This window comes from Leuciscus leuciscus, assembly GCF_965113295.1.
Source record: "Leuciscus leuciscus genome assembly, chromosome: 1".
Taxonomy (NCBI): Eukaryota; Metazoa; Chordata; class Actinopteri; order Cypriniformes; family Leuciscidae; genus Leuciscus; species Leuciscus leuciscus.
Window position 1 is genome coordinate 35,006,188 of NC_138725.1, and position 20,087 is coordinate 35,026,274.

Below are 20,087 nucleotides of genomic sequence, written 5' to 3' on the forward strand. Positions count from 1 at the left end.
TGTCGTAGGCTGAAAAATCAAGGAAACTGGAAAAAGGAAGGTCCCAAAAACAGAGCTTCCAAACCTAACACCTTGTCTCAGGCTGAACTTGAAAAGCTGAGACAGCTGATAGGTGAAGAATAGGGGTCAGTGGCCTCTGGTTCCTTTAATTGTGCTGACACGACCCGCCCATTCATAAACGCGTTGTTAGGAGGCCGACAATGCATTGCTTTGATTGATACAGGTACAACAGTATCACTTACCGATCTTGATCTTGAGATCACTTCTGAAACTTTGTATATAGAAGGTCTAAATGGCAAAAAGGTGTATCATAAATCTGTCTCTGTCCCTCTAACCATTTCTAATTCTGAAAAAGTGTATTGGACTGAGTTCTGGGTGGGGGAAAATACTGTAGGGACAATAATTGGTGTTGACATTTTAAAAGAATTTGAAGCTGAGGTTTTGCGTTCTAAAGATAAGCTAGTGCTTGGGTGCAATGAAACAGTTGGCTTATCTCAGACTGGCCCCCACCATGAGCAGAGATGTGCAGTGGCTGATCCTGTTAGTATAACTGAAACTCATCCTGAGTGGAAGTTTAATTTCGAAATTCCCAGAAGTATGGGCAAAGGCTAAATTCGATTGTGGGCTTGCACAGATTCAACCACTGAACATCCCAGGTCCTATGCATGAAGCCAAAGGTCCTATGCATGAAGCCAAAAGACAATACCCTTTGAAAAATGAGGCTCGAGATGGAGCTGACAATGTTGTAGATGAGTTATGTAAACGAGGAATCATAATCCCATGTTCTTCTCCCACCAACTCTCCAAGAAAGCCAGACGGGAGTTGGCGCTTGACGATTGACTCTACAGCTTTGAATGCAGTTTCTGAGAAAATGCACCCTCTGGTGGCCAATCCCGCAACTACCCAACATGAGATAGGATCTGAACATTGTCATTTCTATGTTCATGTCTATCTCTAACCAAAGACGAGCTAAATGGGAGGCCACTCTTTTGAGTAAAAATGGGAGGAGTTTGTGACTGCATCGGAGGATATATAGTGGGGAATGTTAAATGTGTGTTGAATGCTTTTGGAGCCTGTTTGGGAGTGTTTGTTCTTTGCTTGTGTGTTTGTTTTTGTTTCTCCTATATATGCAGGAGTTCTTGCAGAAAACTTAAACTTGTCGAAGAGGAAAGGAGACTAAGAAAGCTGACGAACCATCTGAAGGACAAACTGAGGAAAGAGAACATCAACGCCCTGTTGTGAGTGGAAGGTGGGAGAGCCTCAGAATGAGGACTGGAATTTTTAGTATCCAGCATGTCTGTGATGAGGCGAAGAGACAAGTGTGACCCGTCAGGGGAGCATGCGTTACCACTCCACCTTCCGTAGTGACCTCACTTGATAGACCAGACGTGGCGGTATTGGACCACACATCGGTCTAAAACGGGGGACTGAAGGGTTGGGGTCAGAATCCCTTGTCTCTTCAATATATATATATATATATATATATCCTTCTGAGTGCTTACATTATTCCTATAAAAATTTATAATCAAGAAGCTGTAATGGGAGATTTTTGATTTTCATTACTTACTTTGATTTTCATTAACATACACAGGATTGACTTCTATGTATGCTGTTGACCATGTGATATAATGATTGATGTGAAACGCCTTCGAAGCAGGAGAAGAGGGGAAGAGCTTTGAAGGCTGAAGCCCTGACCCCTAAGGTCAAAGGGCTGTCCAATTTAGGACTTGCAGGCTGCAAGTTAAGCCAAACTAAAGTTCAGTGTATAATAGGATCACTGGTGGTGTCTTATCCATCTATGGAGTTTAAAGAACCTTGGAAGATAACAATAACACAGTATAAAGACTGGCCTGCCTCTCTCTCCTGGTCGCACTTGTTCCACAGACTGTACTTGTGACTTCTGTGTGGCAACTGGGCCTTCTTGCAAGAATAAATTACTTTTTTAATGATCATTTGATTCCAGACTGTCTCTTACGCCAAAGATGATTGTTTAGTGAATTAAACTGCCACAACAAAGAATTTCTAATACAATCATTTTTTGAACCATGAATGATTCATATACTTTTAACCACATGTTGCTGTGAGTGTTTATCCAGCTTCTTTCTAGGTGCACTCTGATGTTCGAGACTAATCTTTGCTGACCTGAAAGACGACCTTGAGAGAACAGGCTCTTTGTAGTGGAAAACAGATACCAGAAGACGTGTGTGGACTATGTATCAGTTCTAGTTGGCTATGTTAACGTTCCAGGGGTCAAACTCTACGTGACTTTCCTGATTTGATTTACTGAATTGTACTTCTTTTATGTGTATTTCTCTAGTGAATAAAGTGAACATTATCTGTACATCTTCCTGAGGAGGGAATGTTTTATCAGTATGTTTTGGTATGAGAGTGAGCTCAGGCCCTCTCCAACCTTGAGGAAACTGTGATTCCCTAGTTCTTTGTGTACGTTGGATGTTTTGTGCAGGTCCTGTATAGGATTTATAAAAAAACACTTCGGTATGCAACAACAGACCCAGAGACGCCTTTCCACGATCTCCAAGGTCACCACAGGACTAAATCTAGGAATCGGACGACAACTATCTTGACTAATGGCGGCATACTCTCATATCTATCCATGTGTGCAGATGTGTTTTGGATTTTATAGACTCTTAGCCAATCAGAAGTAGCTAACCTGTAAGCAATGATGTAATTCATGTCCTTGGAAATGGTATAACTGGTGTGAGACTTTGTGTAAGGTAGAGTCTGGCCTGCGACCTCCTCGTGAGACTCTGACGCTTGGCTCTACCGATGAAACTGCAAACTATTCTTCAGTAAATTTTTCTCTATTTGATTGAACCTCACGACTCCTAGTCTTCTTTCATCATATCTGGTTCTGGGTTCTTAAAGCTGTTACCCCCTAACACCTCACAAAGTCACAAGACCTTTATATGAAGACAAAATAAATCAATATTAAAGACGTTTTTTTGCAAATACTGGAAAAGTTTTTATAAAATACATCACATTTTTTAATCCAAGTTTTCTGAATTATGTACAGGACAAAAAAACAGCTTTAAATGTTATTTCAATGATCAGATGAATTTATGTTTCAATCGTTCCCTCTTTCACGATGGCCATGGCGAGGTTACGGGCCAGAGACAGTCGCAAGAGCTCCGTCTTTGTGGACTCGATATCTTCATCCTAAAGCACAGAGGAAAAACAGCTTAGAACATCTTAATTTACAGCTAAACCTTATAATGGGCAGCTCAAGTGCTTCTGGGACGCTCTGGATGAGCAGTACCTGGTCTGTCTGCTTTGGCTCTTTGGTTCCTGAGTTCAGTTCCTCCAGACAGGACATGAGCTCATACGTTTGATCCACGGAGAAGATCACCTTTACATGCAGGAAAACAGAGCAATTCAAACGATATGCTAAACACACTATGGTCAACTTTTATGGGTAAAGCTAATATGTTTATATTTATATTTAAGCATTTGGCAGTCGCTTTTATCCATGCATTCAAGGCAATCAGTAATCAGTGGCTGGTCCCAGTATAGGTCATAAACCCCACCCTCCCAATGAAGTCTAATGGACACACTTCAAAAACAGTTTTTTCAAAGGTGTTTTCTGTCATTTTAGGTAGTTTTATCACGCTGATGTAAGTTTAAGCGTTCGTTTTTTTTTTTTTATAAGTTTGATCTTAGTTAGTTATTTGATGCTATAAAAACGGAAATGTGATGTCATGATTGACAGCTTCTCTAAACGAAGTCACTGAGGCACCAACATACTTTTTGGGGGGATTTTTGGGAGGATATTGGAGCCTCAACTTTTTATTTCTGCTTATTTCACACAGTAAATTTTGTATTAACCGATTCTGGGGGAGTGAGGGCGGGACCTTGATATCGCGGCTTTACTTCCTGATCACTAAATCTGCACAAGATGTAGCACAGCACCATATTAGGACTTTGGCAGCTTCACTTATCACCAATGGAAGAGAGTGAAGGGGCGACGTCCATTTTTTTTTACAGTCTTTGGTACAGATGGACAGAACTAGATAATGTTATTTTATGTTGGTAATGATAGTAAAAGCTCTAAATGTTTCTGCTTTAACTTAATCCTTCCCTCGCACTTTGTAACAAATCCTTACCTTGCAGATCAAAATGACCCGAAGCCCTAAAATTATACGTAATTGTTTTTTAAGTATTAGTCTTTTTTAAAGAGCTTATTTCCATTTGATATTATTTTTTCCATTTTTAATGCATTTTTTTATGCAATTTTATTTACCTTCAAATTACTACATTTTATCAATAAATACATGATTTTAAGCACATTCCTCACATTCTTTCCACTTAAATTCAAAATAACTCACAATTTCATGCATAACCCTTAATATGACTCGTCTGGATACTAGATGGCCTTATTGCTCTATATGGAGCAAATGAGCTGTTCCTCTGGGTCCTAAACTCAGTTTCTCTTCAGTATGCTTTCAGATACACATGTAGACATTAGAAAATATTTTTTTTGTAAAGTTTTAGGATTTTTAGTTAGAATTTTGAGCATTATTACGTTTTTCTGTTTACTGAAGCATTCCTCACATTCCCTTCATTCCTAAGGGGGTCAAATTGACCCGCGAGGCAAGGATCTGTTACTTTTTTTTTTTTATTCAACCACAAAACTCCTCGAATCCAATCAAATTTTTTTTTTGTGTATTCGTTGTTCAAGTGTGACAAAAGTCCTAGAGTCTTGGAACCCTTTGATGAACACTCAATTAAAAAAAAGTTTTGGATCAAAATGACCCGAGGGAATGAAGTTCTGTAGCCAAACTTTCATTGTTCCTAGCACCTTCTCTCCTAAGGTTACGGGTTAGTGTAAAGCATGAGGTGTGAGTGACCTCCTTCTGCTCCAGCAGTGGCAGTGCGTCGGTCAGCAGGGTCATCCACAGGCTGCGCGGGGCGATCTTAGCCGTCATGAGGGACAGCAGGAGTCTGGCCGCCTCTGAGAAGCGGTTCTCACCGTAAAGCCGGTGAAACTCACGGTACTTTCCTAAAAACACACACACACACACACATATGGTCATACATCTCATGGACTACAGACCTTCTTAAAGACAACATGAAATGGCCTTAGTTATCGTTTTTAAGTCTGTGATGTGACATCGTTCAGAGTGAAACAAGATATCTGACAAGAAAAACATGGACTTATAACAGAATGAGTCAGAACTGAATGTGCATTTGCTGAAAACAATAACTTATAAATTGCTTTAATTATTGGTCAGTATTAATACATGAAGAGAAAGTTATTAGATGAAAGACAAGCTATGTGCAAATATAATGTGCACTGATGAATCCTTCACAGTTAGTGAAGGACAGCCGCAGTGAAAGCTGTGATAAATAGTCATAAAAAAACAAAAAAAACAGTGGACTGAAATATGAATTGTTCATGAAAAATTCATGAAACTGAATTATAGCAGCTTTTCAGATAAATCACGTAAATGTCGTCGGTTTGTCATGTTGTACCTAGAAACGTCAGTCTGTCACTGAGCAGCATGGCAGGACCCAGATTATCCAACAAATCCAGATCTGTGAAAGAGCCTTTATTACTGTAATCCTGAAGAAACCTGCGCAAAACACACGGAAAGAAGCGTTAGGGGAAAAAAGAGCTATTTAATAATTATATATGTGATATACACTCACCTAAAGGATTATTAGGAACACCATACTAATACTGTGTTTGACCCCCTTTCGCCTTCAGAACTGCCTTAATTCTACGTGGCATTGATTCAACAAGGTGCTAAAAGCATTCTTTAGAAATGTTGGCCCATATTGATAGGATAGCATCTTGCAGTTGATGGAGATTTGTGAGATGCACATCCAGGGCACGAAGCTCCCGTTCCACCACATCCCAAAGATGCTCTATTGGGTTGAGATCTGGTGACTGTGGGGGCCATTTTAGTACAGTGAACTCATTGTCATGTTCAAGAAACCAATTTGAAATGATTCGAGCTTTGTGACATGGTGCATTATCCTGCTGGAAGTAGCCATCAGAGGATGGGTACATGGTGGTCATAAAGGGATGGACATGGTCAGAAACAATGCTCTGGTAGGCCGAGGCATTTAAACGATGCCCAATTGGCACTAAGGGGCCTAAAGTGTGCCAAGAAAACATCCCCCACACCATTACACCACCACCACCAGCCTGCACAGTGGTAACAAGGCATGATGGATCCATGTTCTCATTCTGTTAACGGCAAATTCTGACTCTACCATCTGAATGTCTCAACAGAAATCGAGACTCATCAGACCAGGCAACATTTTTCCAGTCTTCAACTGTCCAATTTTGGTGAGCTTGTGCAAATTGTAGCCTCTTTTTCCTATTTGTAGTGGAGATGAGTGGTACCCGGTGGGGTCTTCTGCTGTTGTAGCCCATCCACCTCAAGGTTGTGCGTGTTGTGGCTTCACAAATGCTTTGCTGCATACCTCGGTTGTAACGAGTGGTTATTTCAGTCAAAGTTGCTCTTCTATCAGCTTGAATCAGTCGGCCCATTCTCCTCTGACCTCTAGCATCAACAAGGCATTTTCGCCCACAGGACTGCCGCATACTGGATGTTTTTCCCTTTTCACACCATTCTTTGTAAACCCTAGAAATGGTTGTGCGTGAAAATCCCAGTAACTGAGCAGATTGTGAAATACTCAGACCGGCCCGTCTGGCACCAACAACCATGCCACGCTCAAAATTGCTTAAATCACCTTTCTTTCCCATTCTGACATTCAGTTTGGAGTTCAGGAGATTGTCTTGACCAGGACCACACCCCTAAATGCATTGAAGCAACTGCCATGTGATTGGTTGATTAGATAATTGCATTAATGAGAAATTGAACAGGTGTTCCTAATAATCCTTTAGGTGAGTGTGTGTGTGTGTGTGTGTGTATATATATATATATATATATATATATATATTTTTTTTTTTTTCTTATATATTATATGTAGCATTAAGACAATTAAGTCTATTTTAGAACATTACAGTAATGGTCATCTGAAATTGTAAAACAATTATAATTATAGGTTAATAAGACAACATGATAACTTATGTATATTGGCAGGGGTATGAAGGGTGGATGGACTGATAGATAGGGACCGATGGATGGATGGATAAGAAAGATAAGAGATGGATAGATGGATGATGGATGGATAAGAAAGATAAGATGGATTATAGATGGATGGATAAGATAGATAAGAATGATAGATGGATGGATAAGACAGATAAGATGGATTATGGATGGACAGACAGACAGACAGACAGACAGACAGACAGATAGATAGATAAGATAGGATAGGATGGACAGACAGACAGACAGACGGACAGACGGACGGACAGACAGACGGACAGACAGACGGATAAGCCTGGTTCACACGGCAGGATAATTAGGCAGATTTTAGCCCCGATTCACCCCTTCCGACAATCTTAAGGATGCTCCGATTATCGTAAAATAATCTGATCAGATATTCCTGCCATGTGTGGTGTGTTAAGGCTGCTCTCGTCTGCTCGGAAGGACGTCGGGACCGCTCCGATCTCAAATCGGGGATATCCAACATGTTGGATTTATTTGGCCCGATTTCTTCTCGTGTGTGGTGTCCCCCGAGCACGCAGCCTGTGGACTGTGGAGTGTAGCCAATCAGAAAGCGAGGTGACGAGGCGCGAGGAAACACCGGGAAATATAATCAAAACAGCCGGCGGCATAGCGCACCAGAAAGTCCGGTGGACGTCAGAGATCATCGCCTTTTATTTTGATAACGTTTTTTTTCGGTTAAAAACAAACTACAAACTATTGCCACTGCATCCTCTTCGTCCACCATGATTGTTTACTCTGAAGTCACGTTTGATCTCGAGGTATTAGGCGCGATTTCCCGTCTGACCTGAGAATGCTCGGGAGTCAAATCGGTTCGTGTGTGATGTGTTGATTTTGCCGTGTGGCCGCGCACCACACACTGTACGACCAAAACTGTTAGACCCGTGATTTTTTATCCCCGTGTGTGGGGTCTCTCAGGTTTGGAAAATCGTCCGACAATTTTAAAATCGTCCCGTGTGAACCAGGCTATAGACAGACAGAGACAGACAGACAGACGGATAGATAGATGGATGGACAGACAGAGACAGACAGACAGACGGACAGACAGATAGATAGTAACCTCTCAGAGATGAGTGTGGCGAAGGCAGCGTCTTTTGCTCTGATGCTCCAGGATAGAGCAGATCCCAGTCTGTTGTTCCTCAGAGCTCGTTTAGCCATGATCTTACAGATACTGCGCACTGCAACACACACACATACACACAACCTAATGAATGTAATGTAATAGACTCTTTCTGGAAAAGAGCAGCCCGTTTAGGCATTTAGAGGATCACAGTTTTTGGTGACTGATCAGTCGACCTCAGTGTTTGAGTGTGTTGCGTTCGCTCACCCTGTTCACTCATCTGTCGGTCCTCACAGATACGGAGGACTTTAATGGCTTTGCGTTCGGTGTCGAGTGGGACTCTCTCGATCTGCAGCTCCAGATACACACGACCGAACTCAGGACAGTGATCGAAATAATCCACCGCCAGCTGCCACAGACTAACACACACACATACACACACACATATGAGAAATGCATAATTTCTGAACATCAAATCATCATATTAGAATGATTTCTGAAAGATCATGTGACACTGAAGACTGGAGTAATGATGCTGAAAATACAGCTTTGATCACAGGAATAAATTACACTTTAATATATATTCACATGAAAACAGCTATTTCAAATTGTAATAATATTTCATAATATTACTGTATTATCACTACAGTGATAAATAAATGCAGCCTTGGTGAACAGAAAATAATTCTTAAACTCTATAAAGCTGCTTTGAAACAATATGTACTGTGAAAAGCGCTATATAAATAAACTTGAATTGAATTTTAGGGTGAGTGGGACTCATTTCGTCCTCTATCTGCAGAGATTAATAATGTGTTTAATCACCTGTGATGAGTGAAGAGACCCGAGGCGTACTCCAACACCAGAAACTCACGCAGATTAGAGCCAAAACTACAAACACACAGAACCAGAGCAACGTTACGCACATCACATCCATCAAAACCTTCTCAAAGAGACGCATGAATCTGTACCTTTACTTTAAAGCCACCATAACAGAGGTCATTTACATACAGAAGGAGTGAGGGTATAAAATCATCATATAAACACTAAAATATGACTTGATCAAAAACCTGATCATAAGTGTAACGAAAGCATGGTGTGATGTGAGATACGCACTCGAGGTTATGTGACTGCAGCAGTTTGCAGTGATCCAGCAAGTCCGTCAGATGAGCCACAAACCACCAGTTGTTGAGCGCGATGCTGTGGAAACATCACGTGTGTGTGAGAGGGTCTGTTCAGATGAATGTGTGTGTGTGTGTGTGTGTGTGTGTGTGTGTGTGTGTGTACTGAGAGAGCGCTGACGCACCTGCAGTCTTTGATCACCTGATGCAGGTCGAACTCAAACGCCGACAGCAGGATGATGTCCAGAGGCTCGGGAGTCGCACGCGGGCCCAGAAACATGTTCATGCTCGACTGAAAAAAACACACACACACACACACCGTCAGCTGGGGTTTATACACTCACACTGTATCATTTATTCCTCGTTTATATGAGAGTAAAACACAGTGAGCTGCTGCCCATTGTCAAGAGAAATGGAGTATTCTCTTCTAAACAATTAGACAAAAATATAAGAAATATAAGAAAATATATAATAAAAAGCATTACAGAAGTTTTCATAAGGTGCCAAAAACATATACTAGGTCTGTCACTTCGTGTTCATTGAATCGATTGTAAAATCGATTTTCCATGTCCAAAGACGTTTCCATTTTAAACGCCAAATATGGGCAAATCCACGGACAACTAACAGGCATTAGGACGAACGTAAAGACGGCGCTTGAGATGCGCACAAGTCAGCAAATATTCCTGATGATTTATTGACGTGAAGTTTCGTGCATAATGACAAAAAAACAAACAATAAGCCGAGTGGACTGCCATAACATCAATGAAAAACATCACTGCAGTCTTTAACATGGCTGTGTTTACGATTAGAAATGTCAAACAAATTTCGCCTACGTAGGCGATTGTAGCCCGAATCTGTATCTGTATGCATGAGACTGTCTGAATACCGGCAGAATTCACAGTTTTGTTGTAAAAAGAGACACATTATGCAGAAGTATAATTTGCTGTTATGTGTGTTTGTCAGAGTCTGCAGTTGCTGTGTGACGCGCGTTCGCTGCGGGCGTATCGTGACGAGCTGGACGCGCTTCCGAGAAAAGACCGTTAAAATCGATTCCCTATTTTAGTTTTCGAAACTTGTGTTGGTTGGTCCGATCGATTGTGCCATCGATTTTTGAACGTAAAGTGACAGCCCTAACATATACTGTTCAGACATGCATGATGAATTCTCAGTGGTTTATATGATATCTGGCAGCTTTACTCGTGGTGTGTGTGTGTGTGTGTTGCATGCAGGGTTATTATAACTAAAATAAATAAAAACACAGAAATGAGAATGTGTAGTGATGAGAATGTGTAGTGCTTAACTGTTGTGAAAATTAATTTTTAGATAAAAAAAAAAAAATGTAATGCAAAATATAATTTCTTAATTTTCTTTTATGGTGAAGCATGACCTGGACATGATTTATTATAGTTATATTATATAGATGGGTTATTATAGTTAACTAAAACCATTACAAACTTTGTTACTTAAAATAAAATAAGCTTTAGCTGAAAGCAACATTTCTAATTTTAATTTTGTTTAACCGAAACTCAAATAACTATATAGAAAAATTAAAAAAGAACTACTAAAAATGACAAAAACAACAGAATTACTAAAACTAATTAACATAAAAAATAAAATATTACATTATAAATAGCCATATAACTATAATAGTATAGGCCTGTCATGATCATGAATTTTGTACTAACGATTAATTGTCATATAAATAATGGCAATTAATGATTTAATTCTGTTTTAAGAATTTTCTGAAGGCCCATTTAATTTACTTTAATGCTGTAAAAATGTATAATATTTATATAACTATTTATATATTAATAATATAATATAATATAACATCATATAATATAATATAATCTTGGCCCATATGATTTTCTTTAATGCTGTGAAAATAAATATTTATATAATATTATAAAATATAATATAATCTTATACAATATAGTAATATAACATAATAACCTTAATATAATATAAACTTAATTTCATATGAAGGAAGACCTTTGATATTTGTGTGCTTTCTAATTGAGATAAATATACTCTACCGGTCGAAAGTTTTAGATCTGTAAGATTTTTTATGTTTTTTAAATAAGTCTCTTCTGCTCACCAAGGCTGCATTTATTTGATAAAAAAATTTTTTTAATTAAAAACAGTAATATTGTGAAATATTATTCCAATGTAAATCAGCTGTTTTCTATGTCAATACTCCAGTCTTCAGTGTCACATGATCCTTCAGAAATCATTCTAATATGATGATTTGATGCTCAAGAAACATTTATGATTATTATCATTGTTGAAAACAGTTTTTTACATTTTTATTTCATGATGCTATGATGAATAGAAAGTTCAAAAGAACAGCATTTATCTGAAATCTAAAGCTTTTGTAACTTTAAAGCAGCACTCAGTAGCTTCGGGATTTCTTCGCTGTATTCTCGCTTTTTGCTCGCAGGTTTCTCTCTAGAGCTCCCCCCACAGCTTCAGAATAGATATTTGACAACACTGTTGTAAAAACTCGTTGTTGATTCTCAGACACCAGAGGCTATAGATCAACGACATCAAAGCAGATGGGACATTCTTTAAAACGTCGTCTTCATTCGGGTTCGGACAGCGTGAGGGAGCTCAAAAATGACAGCATTTTAGCAGATTTCTTTTGGCCGTAAAGCAATTGTTTACATCGCGAGACCTGATATCACGCAATACTTCCTGACGCGGCGGCCGGCGTCCCGCCGGCTCAAAGTTGCAAGTGCGGATTTTCCGCTCACGGGCACCAGGGGGGTGCGAAACGACCACCATTCAACCCGAAATAAGTATTATAACCATTCCAATGACTCCGAAGCTGTTCAGTTAAGGTAAAAAAAGTTACTTCGTTCACCTTTAAACACTACCGTTCAAAAGTTTGGGGTCAGTAAGAATTTTATTTTTATTTTTGGGGGAAAGAAATAAAAGAAATCAATATTCATCAAGGATGAGTTAAACTGATCAAAAGTTACAGAAAAGACATTTATAATGCTAGAAAATACTCCATTTTAAATAAATGCTTTCTATTCATCAAAGAATCGTGAAAAAAAAAAATTACACAACTGTTTTCAACATTGATAATAATAATGAATGTTTTTTGAGCATCAAATCATCATATTAGAGTGATTTCTGAAGGATCATGTGACACTGAAGACTGGAGTAATGATGCTGAAAATTCAGATCTGATCACAGGAATAAATTACATTTAAAAATATATTCACATTGAAAACAGCTGTTTTAAATTGTCATAATATGCAAGAATATTACTGGATTTTCTTTGTATTTTTACTCAAATAAATGCAGCCTTGGTGAGCAGAAGATACTTCTTTTAAAAACATTAAAAATCTTACCGATCCAAAACTTTTGACCGGTAGAGTGTGTGTGTGTATGTGTATATATATATATATATATATATATATATATATTAGGGCTGGGGGAATTAACGCGTTAATCTTTGCGATTAATTTGAGATGTTTAACACGCGCAAAAAAAAGAAAAGAAAAAAAAACGCAATTAACGCAGCACCTTTTTTTTGCCTCGTTTTAATGATTTCCTGTTGCGGCTGCTATTGAAAAGCCCGAAAATATGCCGTCCCGCCCCTCCGTGTTCGGCGATCAGGCTTCATTCTCGCGCAGCTTTCATGAGCGGGTCTTTTCCGCTCCGTGTGTGCGCTGCGCTCTCCGTTCCGTGTGTGTGTGTGTGTGTGTGTGTGTGTGTGTGTGTGTGTGTGTGTCGGCGCGCTGCGCTCTCTGCTCAATGTTTCTGCTCCGTGTTTGCGCGTCCTTAACGGCCCAAACGCTCCAATCATGTACCGATCACGCACTGGAAAAGCAAAGTCCGCTCAAATAACGTGAAATGTCTCTGTAGTAGACTTCTGTTTGCAATAGCCCTACTGAGCTGGTATAGTCATGCTGGGCAACAATAGTAAAATGACCTGCTCTGATCACATGCTCTGGTAATAATAGCTTTGTAGGACTATATTTTATTTTGATAATTAGTAAAAAAAAAAATATAATTTAAAAAAAAATTGTTAAATTGATTATGTTGATAGATTATTAAAAAATAATAATATATTGATATATTGATGTTTAATATAATTTTAATATAGGGCTATTTTCTGTTCCTTTTTTTTTTTCTGTGTTGTTTAATTTAATTAGGTGATTCTAAGTTTAAATATTGATGATTAAAAGCTTGCGGGAAATGCAATTAATTACAGCAAATTGTGCAATTAATTAGTTTTGTTTAGTTTTTTTGCGATTCCCAGCCCTAATATATACTTGTATATATATGTTTTTTTCCATTCTTTACTACATGCAAGATTCTGACTCTCCCTCCACACTAGAGGAGGAGACACGGCATCATACATGTGATGGCATTTCTTTAAGCACTTAAATTTCCCTTATTCAGAGGGTAAAATGTAGCTGAAATCTAAACTGCACAATTATTGCGGGTATCTCAAATAATTGTGATTACACTGAATAACCACAATCATACGCTCACTCGATAACCGCGTCGGCCTTATGATAGTAAAGGAACACTACCTGTGCGTAGTAGTGCAGGTCGGGCGGTTTGATGGTGGGGTGTGTGAAGAGCAGCCGCGTCACCAGAAAGTGATACCAGGTGCTCAGCAGCTCCTTCTGCTCCAGCAGAGCGTCTTCATCGCCCACCAGGATCTGACAGAGACACACACAATCAGGGTGATGATGATACCTGATCACGGGTCACCAGAGGTCACGACCCCTCACCTTGCAGATGGTCTCCAGGTGACGGTTGCTAGCGAAGGTGTTGTCCTGGAGACTGCGGTCACACTCCTCGTGCCAGTTTCTCCATTTCATATCAAACTCGGTCAGTGTTTGAGTTCCTGTGGGCTAAACACACAAACACACACACAACGTGATTATTTTATGGTGACACTGTTTTATAAGAAATGAGCCCTTAAGGTGGTTGTTACAGTGATTTTACTATAGTTAACCCTCTAGTATTCTTGGTTGGTCGATCAAATGACCAATTTTTTTTTTTTTTCAATGAGAAAATTTTACTATATTTTAGTTCATTACTATTTTTAATTTAATATTTTGTATTTTTAGGGGATTTTATAGTAATAGATTTTATTGTAGTTATAATCCATTTATTAACTTTTGAGCATAGACCTGAAAATGAAATTTCCTAACTCTTGAATATTTTAGAGCACAGACCTAAAGTTTGTTCTCTTTTTAAAGACGGCACTTGACATATTACTGCTGAAGTGAAAATAATTTTTTTCAAGTTCAACTGCATATTCAAAATGGCCTGTTTGAATATTTGGTATGTAAATTATGTTCATTTCTTTAATCAGGAGCGTGTTGTGTGCTGATGTGTGTACGTACGTTAAACACGGGCATGTTCTGCAGAAGGAGGTCCATGCGTCTGAACACAGAGCTGCTTTCGGCCCGCAGAGACGCCTGTTTGGACAGAACCTGCCGGGCTTCATCCATCCGGCCCTGCAGCACTAAACTGATCACCTGCACACACACACACACACACACACACACGTGAGGACCCCAGCGGTGATGTGTTGGGCATCTGGAGGTCAGAGGTCATGCGCTTCATACCACGTCCCAGTAGGCCTGATGTCGAGTGGGGCTCTCGCTCTGCAACACTTCTCTTGCTCTGGAGTCCACGTCTGACTTGTGGAGACGCACCCAGTCCAGCAGGTGCAGCAGCAGAGATCCGGCTACACAACACAACACAACACACAAATCATTACCAGCAGAGATCCAGCTACACAATACAACACAACACAACACAACCATCATGACCAGCAGATGGAGACAGAGCGCATTTAGGCCACGCCAACCGTTTCCATTGAGTTTGCATTTTGAGAAGCTGCATCCTTTCTGATTTATAGCAGCTTTTAGACATTTTGTATGTTATGTGACAAGGTGTACAGCAAACAAGCTAAAAATCCCATAAGTTTTAATAAGCTGTCGACCCCAAAAAAAGTGTGACAATTGAGACAGACGTGTCATATTACTCTGAGAACGACCCCTACTGGAGGGGAACATAATCGGCGACAGGACAGCTTAGCTTACAGAATATAAAATAAAACTGACATTTGGATATTTGACTTACCAGTGATAAAATGTTTACTGCACACGATTGTATATTCTTAGTGCACACTGAGTGTCAGGATCCCACAATTTACCCATTCTTCCAGCTGATGCTTCACATCTTATTGCCTTTTTTGTGTCCTTAAACGCTTGTTTTTTTGGGGTCGACAGCTTATAAAAACTTAGTTCTGGGTTTTTTAGCTTGTTTGCTTTACACCAGGGGTCATCAAGTAAGTTTGGCATCGGGACAAAAAAAAAATTGCACCACTAGATGGCGGGCCAGAACATAGTCAAAGGATACTTTATGAATTAATTGCCTGTGACGAACTGTTAGTGTCTTTTGTAACTGGTAGTGAGTTGTTACTCTTGGTTCAATCCTGAAGCTGGACAGTCATTAACAAAAAGCCACACTTGTGTGGCGGTGTCCAGGTTTTACACTGGATACATTAATAAAGCAGTGGTGAGTGACTAGGGATGAGTCACGATTTTCAAATATTCGATTAGTTGATTTAATTATAGAATTTCGAATAGGTTGTGCGATTATTGTCTAAAAAATCCCCATGTTTTCAGTGCTGACACGTTCATGTAACCCGAGGGTGACGCTGCCAGTAACGCACCTAAAAGCTGTCACAAAGAACCGGCAAAAGTAATGATTATTAATGTTTCAAATATAGCAAGGAGACATTTTAATTGTTTATTAATAAATGTGTGTGTCAGTGTCGGCTGCAATAGTGACCGCAGTAGTGAACGCTCCTATAGAGAGAAATGCACACTTCATACGGATTACATAAGCAGAGAGTAGACTGTTTCTTTTCGTTTTGAATCGTTTTGTTTGAAAGTAGACATTTCAAGCTTTCTATAAATATATATGTCTGATGTCTGTGAGTTTCAGTTTCAGTTCATTTATGAGACGAGCTCCAATTCACGAGCAATGCTAGTGATCGTGCCCACTCCTCCACGTGCTGATTATATTGTCTGCTATATTCTTATTTATTAAATCCAGGCAATTGGTTGATGAAACACTGATTAAAATTAAGATACAATTTATACAAAATGAAATTTACTTTAAAGAAAGGCTTTCTACAAAACTTAATGAAGGTCAAAATCATGTCTGACCCACTCCATGTCTCCCCACATATTGCGGCATCTTGTAACACATCCCGCCTTGCTAAAACACACATATGTGGGAGATGCGGAATGAATAAAAATAACTCTTATGGATAAAAATGGATAAAAAAATAAAAGAGGACTTGAATAAACCCATTATTTTTGAGTCATGCTCTTAACAAACTATTTTTATTTCCTTTTTCCATTTTGTGAATGATAAATGTGCATAATTTTAATTTGCTTGTTACACAATGGAGCCTAACTTATTGTAATAATTATTTGATGTAGCCTACTTTTACACTCAGAATTATTCCTTGGCATCCTCACGTGCTAAACTGTTACATTTTAGTTGTTTATTTTAACAACTTTTAATTGTTTGCGTGCTAGAGGTACGCTATTACGTCGTGTGCAGAGTGATGTTAACATTTAAGCTGGTGAGAGACAACGGCACTATCAAAGAGTCTGAAGATGAAAGTTGACAGCGAAAATAGGCCATACAAAGAAGAATGGAAAGACACCTTTGTGTTCATCCTACCTAGTTTTGTGAATGCAAACCAGTGTCTTATCTGCAACGAGGTTGTCGCTGTTTGCAAAGAATATAAAATTAGACATTTCATGACGGCTATTTTAGAGGTGTGTCCAGCGATCCACAGACTCTTTGAATGTCTTTCAGAAGTTTTCTAATTAAAAGCTCTCAATTAATCTCAAAATAAAACATTGCTGCAAAAACATTCTCGTACTTTTATTTTGAAGGCAAAATCACTAAAGACAGAGTGATTGTGAGTAACTGTTGCTGTCATGACAGATCTATTTCCAGATATTATTGCTGGCGGGACAGTTTTGGCCTGTTGCCGACCCCTGCTGTTCACCTTGTCACATGAGAGCGTTTAGACATTGTGTAGTGTTATAAGTCATAAATGACAAGGATGCAGCTTCTCGCAATGCAAAGTCAATGGAGACGGTTGGATTGTCCCCCCCCCCAAACACACACACACCCGCCCCCCCACCCCCCCAGTGGGCGTCGTTTTCAGATTATGACAGGTGTCGCTCTGTCTCAATCTGAGCAGCGCAGGCGTCTGTACCTGGAGATGCGTCGATGAACAGCACCTCACACAGGTTCCAGATCAGCTCGATGGCCAAGAGAATAGACACCTACAGAGATCAGATCAACAATAACAGGACATGTTTGAAAATCTGATTTGTTCCACCACGGTTTGATTAGATCATAATAAATGTGTCAGCATTATGTCAGCAGAAAGACTGTTTCAGAGATGGTACATTTTTTAAATTAAAAATAAAGACATTCTTACTTTTAGAAACACTTGTTTAATTCTTAATCAATTTATAATTATAAAAATATTCAGAATGAGTACATATAAAGTTATTGTTGCAATCTAATGACGAATGTATTTGTATAAATTAAAGCACATAAAATAATTCGAAAATTTGTCTTGTTTAAGTAATATTAATATACTATTATAGTATTTATTGATATTTTGTAATCTAATAATTAATTTATCTTTATAAAATAAAACAAAATAAATAGAAATTAATGATATTTTAGCAATATTAATACATTATTATAGTATTTATTAATATTTTTGTAAGATTAATTTATCTTAATAAAATAAAGCGTATAACAATTAGAAATTAGTGTTATTTTAGTAATATTAATAAACTATTATAGTATTCATATTTTTGTAATTAATGATTAATTCATCTTGACAAATTAATGCATATAAAATAAATATAGATCTGTGTTACTTTAGCAATAATAATATACTATTATAGTATTATGAATATTATTTGTAATCTAATGAATACTTTATCTTTAAAAATAAGGAATAATTTATATTATATATTTACATATATAAAATTATATTACTATACTATTATAGTATTTATTGATATTTCAAAATAATTTTTATATTTTCAGTTTTCATTTTGTTTAACTTAAGTTATAACCATTTCTTTTATATTTGTCTTTGTCCTTTTTTTTATATTTCCATTAATTTTTTATTAATTTCTATTTAAATTTTAGTATTATAGTCCTTTTATTTCAGTTAGTTACCAATGCAACATTTCTAATTTTCGAAAATTAACGAAAATGTTTTTTTGTTTTTTAAAATAGTTTCAGTTAGAATGAATCTACTATCGAAACACTGGTTCTGCACATCATTTATCAGACAACTAAACATTAAAATAAAACAATCTGCACTGGCCATGAGTTACTGTATTAGTCAATTCATATTTGATGTGATCAGTACCTGATCTCCATACTGTGACGCTATAGACCCCTCTTGTGCTGAAACTGGGAAGAGAAACAGAGCGTGATCAGCTGATCAAATGCATCATCCTCCTCATGCGTGATGCGTGTGTCATGTGACCGCTTACCTGCGTTCTGCTGAAGTTCCTCCATACAGGCTCTGATCACAGACCTGTAGTTCTTACTGATGCTCACGAACCTGCGGGAAACAATGACAGATCACAACCACAAACACACACCAGGACACGCTCTGTCTGCGTGCGACGTTTGAGGTCTGAGGACTCACTGCGTCTTCTTGTTTTTGCTCGGGACGTCCTCTTTGATTTTCTGCAGCCCCACGAAGATGAGATGCGACTCGTTGAAGAGCTTACGCAGGATGGGAGAGCAGATATCTTCATCTTTCCTCACGATGTGGACGAACGGAGAGCCCGCAGACTTCGGACCTGAGCAGGAATACACACCATTGACAGTTTTTAATGATGCCTCTTTCACACACACTCTTTCCAGGATCCAGTGTGGATGTTATTAATACCTTGTAGTTTATAGTTTGTCTCATAGACTAACAGATCTCCAGGACCCCATTCAAAACCCAAGTGTCTCTGATGAAATCCAGCGCCGGGAATCAACTGCAAGAAAAACAAATGGAGTATATGAACAAGCGGCTCTACCATGGTAATCATTCAGTAATATATAAGAATAAGCCAGTTTATACAATACATATATACCATGGTAGCCTGCTTATGATAAGTTAATTCCATAGTGTATATAATTATATACCAACTTATTGAAATACTATGGAGTACCACGGTATATTATAATTTAGTAACACTACATTCAGGTACCATGGTAACACCACAGAACATGTGTATTCTTCACATATGCATACTACCGTTTCTTAATAATCATATGGACTGAAGAACCAGCATAAACCAGCACGTACCGTGGGACTGGGCTCCACGTCCACCTCCTCCATCATCCGGAGATATTAAATCCTCCTGCTTAACAGTGAAAAATATGATTTTAAACAGTTTTATGATCTGAACAACATTCAATACGTTCAGCGCTCAGAATCGAGCGCCATGAGCCTGAAGGACCCCTGGAGCCTGCGCGCGGTTAGTACAACGCACTGAACGCCTGAGTAAAACACTAATCGACAATTAAATATAAATTATGCTCTGTTTATATTTGTTTCAAATTATATGGTTGTTGTTATTATAAGGAAACATTGTTTCAGAATTATCAGTAGTGTTTAATAACAATTCATAGCAATCACACATGTTTGTCATATTTTCATAAAGATGAAGAATAAAGGAGAAAAATAAGATTAGCGTTTTTTGA

At 38.4% G+C, this 20,087-nt stretch overlaps 1 protein-coding gene across 1 annotated transcript; it reads right to left on the reverse strand.

Moving 5' to 3' along the window:
• Positions 1–2,943: 2,943 nt before the first annotated feature.
• Positions 2,944–19,864, reverse strand: nup85 (nucleoporin 85). The gene is made up of 19 exons (XM_082164624.1): positions 19,690–19,864; positions 19,282–19,375; positions 19,036–19,192; positions 18,878–18,948; positions 18,751–18,794; positions 17,566–17,635; positions 14,879–15,000; positions 14,654–14,788; positions 14,033–14,155; positions 13,829–13,960; positions 9,464–9,570; positions 9,274–9,357; positions 8,983–9,048; positions 8,428–8,579; positions 8,161–8,278; positions 5,491–5,591; positions 4,866–5,017; positions 3,278–3,367; positions 2,944–3,177 (listed from the first exon to the last, which is right to left on the reverse strand). Exons 1-19 carry the CDS (start codon positions 19,723–19,725, stop codon positions 3,079–3,081), a joined length of 1,953 nt encoding a protein of 650 aa, XP_082020750.1. The 5' UTR covers positions 19,726–19,864; the 3' UTR covers positions 2,944–3,078.
• Between the last annotated feature and the right edge of the window lie 223 nt (positions 19,865–20,087).

Coding starts and splice junctions, on each gene's coding strand:
- nup85 (XM_082164624.1), bottom strand. CDS start 19,725: ATGATGGAGGAGGTGGACGTGGAGCCCAGTCCCACG. Junction 17,636..18,750: donor CGTCACAGTATGGAGATCAG/GTACTGATCACA, acceptor TGATCTCTGTAG/GTGTCTATTCTCTTGGCCAT. Junction 8,279..8,427: donor CCGACAGATGAGTGAACAGG/GTGAGCGAACGC, acceptor TGTGTGTTGCAG/TGCGCAGTATCTGTAAGATC.